This window comes from Peromyscus eremicus, chromosome 4 (genome assembly GCF_949786415.1).
Source record: "Peromyscus eremicus chromosome 4, PerEre_H2_v1, whole genome shotgun sequence".
In the NCBI taxonomy this organism is placed as follows: Eukaryota; Metazoa; Chordata; class Mammalia; order Rodentia; family Cricetidae; genus Peromyscus; species Peromyscus eremicus.
Window position 1 is genome coordinate 146,933,486 of NC_081419.1, and position 9,695 is coordinate 146,943,180.

At 51.0% G+C, this 9,695-nt stretch overlaps 1 protein-coding gene across 1 annotated transcript; it reads left to right on the forward strand.

Moving 5' to 3' along the window:
- The first annotated feature begins 2,371 nt into the window (after window positions 1–2,371).
- Window positions 2,372–8,305, forward strand: Pck1 (phosphoenolpyruvate carboxykinase 1). Its single transcript, XM_059259789.1, has 10 exons — window positions 2,372–2,484; window positions 2,656–2,919; window positions 3,271–3,452; window positions 4,029–4,232; window positions 4,497–4,684; window positions 5,256–5,418; window positions 6,049–6,273; window positions 6,359–6,490; window positions 7,027–7,122; window positions 7,258–8,305. The coding sequence occupies exons 2-10, from the start codon at window positions 2,696–2,698 to the stop codon at window positions 7,710–7,712; spliced, it is 1,869 nt and encodes a 622-aa protein (XP_059115772.1). The 5' UTR covers window positions 2,372–2,484; window positions 2,656–2,695; the 3' UTR covers window positions 7,713–8,305.
- Window positions 8,306–9,695: the final 1,390 nt, after the last annotated feature.

The following is a 9,695-nucleotide window of genomic DNA, read 5'->3' on the forward strand; positions in this document are numbered from 1 at the left end:
CCCATGCATATGTATATATATATATACACATATATATAGAATATATATATTCTCTAAGTTCTGTTACTCTAGAGAACCCGGACTAATACAGCAGTATAATTTTGAATCTGTTTCTGGGTGCCTGGACTTCCTCTCTTCTCTCCGAAGCAGCTTTACATCAGGAAACAAGAGTTTGCACACTTGACAGAAAGCTGGCTTGACCTAAGGAGACATGGATTTAAGTCTGGGGGTCTGGGGGTCTCCCCATGTTTGTGTGAGAAACCACATGGGCAACTTCCACCCAGGGGGAGTTCCTGGCCCCCACTTGTCCTGTAGGAGCACTGAGCATCCACACAGGACAGGCTGAGGACTCTCCCGGACCCCCTCCCCCAGACCCCTCCCCCAACCCCCCCCAACCCCTAAATCCCCCAGGGCAGCTGGCAATCTGCACCTAAGATTTCCTTTGAGGCTTATTGAAGATGAAGCAGTAGGAAGATGAGCTGATTCACAACCCCTCCCTGGGGAGGGAGCAGGAGGGCTGCCAGTGAAGCCTCTTGTGGACCAGAAATCACCAAAGACATGGAACAATGGGGTCTCAGGGTGACATTTTGACGAGGTATAGCATGGGTACCACTGTACCCTTACACAGTGCATGTGGGGGTACTGACTGGTTGGAAGGACATGAGGACCCCTGCTCCTCTACCATTATTGGACTAGCTATGTTCCCCCCAGAAGACTCACAGCAGAGGTACCTTGGATGTGGGTAGGATGCTTTAAAACTCTGGGTCTGGTCTCTCGGTTTTTGTTTTCAACTCAACCTTCCAGGGACTCAAACCCATGACAGTTTAGCAGCAGAGTGGGGCTTGGCCAGGAATATCAGAGGAAATGTACACTGGAAAGGCTGGTTTAGCCCATGCCTGATGTGGAGAAAGGACCCATCGGCTACTGAGCAAGACATGCTGGCTGCGTTTAGATACAACACAGTTTGCACAGGGTGAGGCTACCCCTTATCAGCAGTCTCAGTGACCAGAACAGGAAGCACCTTCTTCTGCACTGGCACTAAAAGCCCACTGGACGAACCCCAGAGAGGTGACAACTGGGGTGCAGGAGGCAATAGCCTTGTACAAGCTTCACATGGCCTTGCAGAGTGAGCCAAGCCCAAAAGCACTCTGCCTGGATGGCTCTTCACCATGCCTCAAATCTAAAGTAGAGTCACAGAGTTGCCTGCCAGATCATCCCCCTGCCCACAGGGAAGTGGGCCAACCCCCTGCCATCTCCTCTGAGGCCAGCTGTGGAGAGCTGGGCCTGGCCATCAGCCCGTTTTCACTGACTTCTCACTCACTTCTCTTTAAACTCCAGCGAGCAAGCTTGAGGCTCGTTCAATTGGAATGAAGGTCTGCGGCTTGCAGAGAAGATTCTTTACAACTGTAATAAAGGTCTTGCTGCTCAAGTGTGACCCAGCAGAACTGCCAAGCCCCCACCCCCTCTTCTTTCCCCTAGATTCCCAGACTTGGAAGAAGTATCCAGGCAGCACCAGGGTGATTGTGTTTAACCTAGAATTCCTGAAGGGTCTAGAAAAGATAATGGTATTTTACAAGGGATTCCATGGTACTCTGGAACAGACTGACTGTATGCTTACCCTTCTCGCTCTTATCAGCCAGCTTGGACTTGCTAATTGATCTTTCGGCCTCAGTTTCCTAGTCTGTACCCGGGGTTGTCATAGTTCCATTTCAGGCAGTAGTAATGAATGAGTTGACAGAAAACACGAGAGAAGAGCTCAGTATGTTTGCATTAGCTGTGCCAGGCATGGTCCCCTCAGAACAAAGCTTGCAGCAACCTGCACCCTCTGGAGTGGCCAGGTAACCCACCAGACACCTAGTGAGGTAACGCACCCTGGCTAACTCAGCTGTTACGGGACATTTGTCTAGAAGGCCAGTGTCTGGAGCTAGAGTTTTCTTCTCATGACCTTTGACCTGGGAGTGACACCTCACAGCTGCAGTGTTTTGACAACCAGCAGCCACCGGCACACAAAATGTGCTGCCAACAACACATGAAGTCCAAGAGGGGCCCCGGCTAGCCCTGTCCTTGACCCCTACCTGCCAATCAAGAAGAGGGCCTGGAGTTTGCATCAGCAACAGGCAGGATCAAAGTTTAGTCAATCAAATGTTGTGTAAGGATTCACTATGGTGGACGGAGGGGCCTGAGGCCTCCCAACACTCATTAACAACCGCAAGTTCAATCATTATCTTCCTGGGGATTATTGTGTTAAGTCAGTTCCGAACCTTGCTGACCATGGCTATGATCCAAAGGCCTGCCCCTTACGTCAGAGGCGAGCCTCCGGGTACAGCTGAGGGCAGGGCTGGCCTTTCTGTATAGTATTTAAAGCGAGGAAGGCTGCCTCCCAGGCACAGTCGGCCTTCCCTCTGGGACACGCCCTCCGTCAATAGGGAAAATCCGGCAAGGCATCCTCCCGTCTCTGATCCAGACCTTCCCAAAGAAGGAAAGGTAAGTAGAGTCATTTCATTCACCTTTCTGAAATTATCGGCAATGGCACGACTCACTTTCTTTACCCTGACAACCACAGCTCCCCAGCTGCGAGCAACCCATGCAAAGTCTACAGAGGAACTGGAGGAGCCCGTGGGAGTCGGTGTTCAGGAGGCTCTTTTTCTGTTTTAGGTGACACCAGAATCCCTGCCTCTCTCACACAGTTGCAAATATGCCTCCTCAACTGCATAACGGGCTGGACTTCTCTGCCAAGGTCATCCAAGGCAGCCTCGACAGCCTGCCCCAGGCAGTGAGGGAGTTTGTGGAAGGCAATGCCCAGCTGTGCCAGCCCGAGCATATCCACATCTGTGACGGCTCTGAGGAGGAGTATGGACGGTTGCTGGACCACATGCAGGAGGAAGGTGTCATCCGCAAGCTGAAGAAATATGACAACTGGTGAGTCCTCTCAGCCCACGCTCTCTGGCCCATGGGCTCCCCAGTTCCACCTTCTTGGAGTCTGTAGCAAACACCCGAGAAACTTAATAGAATGATCAGAATCCAGACACCCTGTGAGGTTAGCATAGCCAGCCACTAGATTCTAGATGACCATGGAAGGCAGTCCCTTTCCCCAGGGCCAGCTCCTGGTCTAGCAAATGTCCACGTAGTCAAGTCCCTGTTGGCTTGACTTCCATATTTAAGGAACATGGCCAATGTCCTTGCATCTTGCTAGACTTGGAAAAGTGGTATGGGTGAGAGATGTACATCCCTAAGAATGCTTTGCTGAAGGAATTCCTGTGACTTTTTTAGTTGGCTGGCTCTGACTGACCCCAGGGATGTGGCCAGGATTGAAAGCAAGACGGTCATCATCACCCGAGAGCAGAGAGACACTGTGCCCATCCCCAAAACTGGTGACAGCCAGCTGGGCCGCTGGATGTCAGAAGAGGACTTTGAGAAAGCGTTCAACGCCAGGTTCCCAGGGTGCATGAAAGGTGAGTGGAACCGAAACCCCAGCCTGACAGTGGTCTGTGTACATAGCTCATGCTCCTAATGGTGGCCTGAGCTGCATAGGGTGACCATATGTGAAAATGGCCTGCCCAGTTCTGTTTGATGGACAGCGACACAGGAGTATTAAAGCGTTCTCTGCGAATCTTGGTGGCCCCGGCCTGTCATCCCAGACACGGAGAAGCTGAGGCAGGAGCATTCAAAGTTTAAGGACAGCCTGGGCAAATTACACTTTGTCTCAAAATAAAAACTGAAAAGGGGCTGCTGGTATGGCTCGGTGCTAGAGCGCTTGCCTAGAATACTAAGGCCTTGGGTTCAGTACGTAATCTCAAATAGATAAAATAGAAAATAATAAATAAATAAATAAATGTCTTCCATTCACGTGGATTTAAAACGGCTTCAGTACAACCAGATGGAAGGGTTATGAAAACTTGGATTTTAGCAAACCAGAGTCTGGTGACCAACAGGATATGATGTGGGAGACACGTTCGTGGGGACCGCTAGGAAGCTGATGTGCAGACATTTTGTGAGCCTCTGTACCTCCCCCCCCCCCACCTCTGCAGGTCGCACCATGTACGTCATCCCGTTCAGCATGGGGCCACTGGGCTCACCTCTGGCCAAAACTGGCATTGAGCTGACAGACTCGCCCTACGTGGTGGCCAGTATGCGGGTCATGACAAGGATGGGGACATCTGTGTTGGAGGCCCTGGGCAACGGGGAGTTTGTCAAGTGCCTCCACTCCGTGGGGTGCCCTCTCCCCTTGAAAAGTAAGTTCATTCTTTCCAAATCAAAAGTAAATGGAGGGTTGGGGTTGGGATCCAGCGGGTAGAGAGCTTGCCTAGCATGCATGAAGCCTAAGTTCTATCCTAGACCCCAAATAAACTGAACATGGAGAGACAGGTTGAACATCCCAGCATTTGGGAGGTGGGGTCAGGAGGATCAGAAGTTCCAGGCCATTCTGGAGCTTCAAGGCCAGTGTGGAGACCTGGGCAGGAACGCGCATCACACACTCATGTGGTGCTTTTTTTCAGAGCCTTTGGTCAACAACTGGGCCTGTAACCCTGAGCTGACGCTGATCGCACACCTTCCGGACCGAAGAGAGATCATCTCCTTTGGAAGTGGCTATGGTGGGAACTCTCTGCTGGGGAAGAAATGCTTTGCGCTGCGGATTGCCAGCCGGCTGGCCAAGGAGGAAGGATGGTTGGCAGAGCACATGCTGGTAAGTGGTCAGGAGATCCTGGGCAGAAATTTGGAGGACCTGGAGTGGCAGAGGAGAGCCATGCTGAGATTTTCCAGCCCCTAAGGACTTGAGGGCAGAGTCAGGGAACACCAAGTTGACTCTAAACACCGCAGTGCTCATCTCTTTGGAAGCGGCTCAGACACACTGGAACAACAGTGACCTTGGGGGTTTTATTCTGCTGCAACTCACCAGTTTATCCTGATACCTGAGGGAAGGATCTGAGGATCTACGTTTGGGGAGACTCTAGGGGCATTCCCAGACCTCTGGGCCAGGAGGGACAAGGGGTCTTCATTTCTTAAACAGTATCAATGTTATTTCAGTCTCCCCCCTCTTCTCTCTTCTCTTCCCATCCCTCTTCCTTTCAATTCTCTGGTCCCCTCTCCCACCCTTTCTTAGTTTGAAAGACAGGCCCACGTTTTTGTTGAAAATATGCATCCCTTGTCTCTCTCTTCTACTATATGAATGATACAGAGTGATGGGTTTTCCTGTGACAATTTCATACCTGTATGTCAAGGATTAGAGATTACAATGCGGATCCCTATCCCTGCAGATCCTGGGCATAACCAACCCTGAAGGCAAGAAGAAATATCTGGCAGCAGCCTTCCCTAGCGCCTGTGGGAAGACCAACTTGGCCATGATGAACCCCACCCTCCCTGGGTGGAAAGTCGAGTGTGTGGGTGACGACATTGCCTGGATGAAGTTTGATGGCCAAGGTGAGTCTTCAGGTCTGCCTGATGACAGTTACGACCCTTGGGGAGTGGCTGGCTTCAAATGTACCACCTTCTCCTAGGTGGCTGGCACTGGGCATTGAGTGTTTGAGTTTAGAGTCAGCAAGGCCTCAGCAGTGTTATCCTGCAGGCACTTTGTGAGGACCATCTGGATAGAGAGGGCCATTTGAAGCTGCTTGCTTATGCACATGCATCTGTTTGGAGGATATTGTGGAGCTGGTGGTATGACTCTAGGGATAAAGGCACTTGCCGCCAAGCCTGAAGACCTGAGTTTGATTTCCAGGACCCACATGGTGGAAGGAGAGAACTGACTCCTCCTGCAAGTTGTCCTCTGACCTTTATACATGTGCCCTGGAGCACTCACAACCACCCCCATGCACACGCAAAATAAATAATAAAATAAAAAAGAGGCTGTGTGCAGGAGCAGGGAGGAAGGGGAAGCTGCAGGAATCTGAGTTGACCAGAGTGTGTAGATCAAAGTGGATGGCTGTGTAGTTTAAGGAAGGGAGGAGAAAGATGTGAGGTTTAGCATGTGAGATGTCCTGGTAAGACATTAAGAACTCTGCTATGCTTGGCTCCAATTCACACCTCCTTCTCGGGTTTGCAACTTGCCAGGCAATTTAAGGGCTATCAACCCAGAAAACGGTTTCTTTGGAGTTGCTCCTGGAACCTCAGTGAAGACAAACCCCAATGCCATCAAGACCATCCAGAGGAATACCATCTTCACCAATGTGGCCGAGACCAGTGATGGGGGTGTTTACTGGGAAGGCATCGATGAACCCCTGGCCCCAGGTGTCACCATCACCTCCTGGAAGAACAAGGAGTGGAGACCACAGGATGGTGAGTCCCCTCTGGAGGCCACCTGCTCTGGGCTGTGGGCACCACCTGTCTGAACCACATGCTGAGGGACTTCTCTCTCTTGTAGAGGAGCCCTGTGCCCATCCCAACTCGAGATTCTGCACCCCAGCCAGCCAGTGCCCCATCATCGACCCTGCCTGGGAGTCTCCAGAAGGTGTGCCCATTGAGGGCATCATTTTTGGTGGCCGTAGACCTGCAGGTGAGGCATCTTCTGTTCAGGCTGGGAACCTGGGGTATGGAGCTACAAAGAAATCCAGGGAATCTTTTTCAGAACTGGTTCCAAAGATCTCTCCCCCACATGCTATATTCAGATTAATTGAGCAAGTTTAAATGTAGGGCTAGCCTTCTGCTCCCCAGTGGCCTTTCTGGATCTGTGATCTGAGATAGTGTAGGCCAGTGTTCTGCTTCACTGAGAGACCTCTCTGGTGTGACCTGGCTTAGTGGCTTCCTGTTTTTTGTCTCTGCAGATGTAAGACTAACTCAACAGAAAATGTACTTGTCAGGCAGGGAGGCTCACATCTGTAATCCTAGCAGTTGGGTGGCTGAGGCAGGAGGATTGCCATGAGTTTGGGCCTAACCTGGGCTACAGAATACGTCCCAGGCTATCCTGGACTACAAAGTGAAGTTTCCTCATCTGAAAAAGGATACTGCTTGGTTGAACAATGAATATGACACCATCAGTCCTAGAGCGTTTGGATGTCTAAGTCTTTAATAACCCTTTTCTCCCTGCTCAAGGTGTCCCCCTTGTCTATGAAGCCCTCAGCTGGCAGCATGGGGTGTTTGTAGGAGCAGCCATGAGATCAGAGGCAACAGCTGCTGCAGAGCACAAGGGTGAGTCAAAGTCTGGGCCCCAAACCCTGGGAAAGGCAGTTCAAGCTCTCTTCTTGGTGTCTGCCATGGAGGGAGAGAGAGAGAGAGAATCTGGCATGGTGGGGTGAGAGGTAAATGGTGGTCTCTGTGCAACAGGCAAGGTCATCATGCATGACCCCTTTGCTATGCGGCCCTTCTTTGGCTACAACTTCGGCAAATACCTGGCCCACTGGCTGAGCATGGCCCACCGCCCAGCAGCCAAGTTACCCAAGATCTTCCACGTCAACTGGTTCCGGAAGGACAAAGATGGCAAGTTCCTCTGGCCAGGCTTTGGTGAGAACTCTCGGGTGCTGGAGTGGATGTTCAACAGAATTGAAGGGGAAGACAGTGCCAAGCTCACGCCCATTGGCTATGTCCCTAAGGAAAACGCCCTGAACCTGAAAGGCCTGGGGAACGTCAACATGGAGGAGCTGTTAGGAATCTCCAAGGAGTTCTGGGAGAAGGAGGTGGAGGAGATCTACAAATATCTAGAAGACCAAGTCAATGCTGACCTCCCCTACGAAATTGAGAGGGAACTCCAAGCCCTGAGACAGAGAATCAGCCAGATGTAATCCTAATTGGGGCGTCTTTAGCGTCCCCCCTTACCAGCATGTGCTGGGAGCCAGGAAGAAGCCATCTTTGAGATAGCTGACACAACGCTGAGTAGATCAGAGAGGCACCTTTTAGTAGCGGAGTGCCACAGAGAACAGGCTAGGGACCAATGAGAGGGGGTGGGGAAATCACAGTACGCTCTCTGAAGTTCACACCGACAATGATGCAGGTTTTGGTTCCACTTCAAGGTCACTCAGGAATCCAGTTTTTCACTTTAGCTGTAGCGGTTAGCTAAAATGCACAGAAGACATACTTGAGCTGTGTGTGTGTGTGTGTGTGTGTGTGTGTGTGTGTGTGTGTGTGTGTATGTGTGTGTGTGCCTGTCTATCTGTCTGTCTGTCCCATTGTCTACCAAATATTTAATACCTTTGGAAAAATCTTGGGCAAGTTTATCTGCAGTTGTAACTAGAGATATGTTGCTTTGTTGCTAGTATGTATGTTTAAGTTATTTTTATACACAACCTTTCCTTACCTTTCTTTACATAATTGAAATAGGCATCCTGACCACTTCTTGGGGAAAAATTACAAAATAAACTTTTATAGAAAAAGTAAATTTCATTGGCTTTGTTTTTTCTTTTTACTTGAACTAGCAAAGGGAGAGTGATCTGATTAAATACCTTGAGGTTTAATCCTGCTCCTTGGAGACCCTGGGGGATTTTCAGCACCACCTTTGAAAGGTGGGAACTTATCAGGGCCTGCATGTGCATCAGGGACCGGAAGGAGGTTGGGAGCAGGATCGGGGAAGAAAGAAAGCCGAACACCTGATTGCCCATGTGCTAAGTCATTGGTGCCACTAGTTGGCGCTCTTTAGCAGCTTTACAGACAGACCTGTGCATTTGCCCAGCTGGATCCAGAGTGTTTAAAGTGAGTCTTCATGAGAATTTGAGCTTAGAGGCTCAGCCTTCCCCATAAGTGCACTGTGGGCAGGCACAGGCCTTTGCCTTTAAGCCCTTTCATGAGCAACACTTTTCTCAGTTGCCACGGGCCCAGAGAGTGGGGAAAAACAGAAGGAAAAGCATGCATTGCACTCCTGTGCACTCAACACAGTGGCTGTGCCATCGGCTGCCTGGGAAGGGAGATGGCTGGGGTTGGTCCAAGATCAGCCTGAGCTCTTCCTGGGTCTTCTCTGCTCTTTTCGTTTATTGGTTGTTCCAGAAGAGTCTAAACAAACCATAAACTTTATACAGTGTGTTATATGGTGTTCGCCCCGCAGTGGCAAAAGCACTTGCCCCCTCCAAGTGTGTTTTCCTTTCGGGGAGTAGTCAGATCGCTTCAGCCTCCTCCGCCACACCCGGCTGCTGGCTCCTTCCCACACTCATCAGACACCTTGGGCCATTCCCTTCCCAGCTCACCTCCACAGACCCCCAACTCCCCAGGGCTCCCTTGGGAGGGTGAAGCCAAGATCACCTCGATTTTCAGGTGGAAAATTGAGGCCAGGAGCAACCACTAGGGCTGGGACTCGGTAGTCTTCCTTTTCCCTTTCAGTGAAGCAGGGTTGTACTCTTGAACCCGAGCCTTGGGCTTCTCATGGGCCTGGATGGCTCCCTTGATCTATGTACTGGGCCTGCCAGGAGTCCTGGGCCACACGAGGCGGGGGCTCGGTTCTGTGTAGCTGGTGAAGTAATGGCTCCAGGTAGGATTGCTTGTGGGGAAGAGCTGACCTCCGGCTCCCCCTCCTTCCTAGCTGACAGCCTCAAACATGTGCCAGCAGGGTCCTCCTGTACCTCACCTGTGTCCCCCAGGCAGTGCTGGCCCTGTAAGATATGACGATGAAATGGCATGGCCCAGCTCAGTGCAGGCCTTGGGGTCTGTGAGAGAGCGTGGGTGCAAGCTGACAAATCGAGGCTCTACCTCTTTTCTCAGTGTGTCCTTAGGTGACTGCATGGAACTCTGAGCCTCAACTTCCTCCACTGTAAAATGGGTAGATTTGCATTTTCTTGGGG

What these genes read in the sequence shown, in the direction of transcription:
- Pck1 (XM_059259789.1), top strand. Translation starts at nt 2,696, where the DNA reads ATGCCTCCTCAACTGCATAACGGGCTGGACTTCTCTGCCAAGGTCATC. An exon ending in GGTTGGCAGAGCACATGCTG is followed by an intron (nt 4,685 to 5,255) that starts GTAAGTGGTCAG and finishes CTATCCCTGCAG; the next exon opens with ATCCTGGGCATAACCAACCC. An exon ending in TGGTGGCCGTAGACCTGCAG is followed by an intron (nt 6,491 to 7,026) that starts GTGAGGCATCTT and finishes TCCCTGCTCAAG; the next exon opens with GTGTCCCCCTTGTCTATGAA.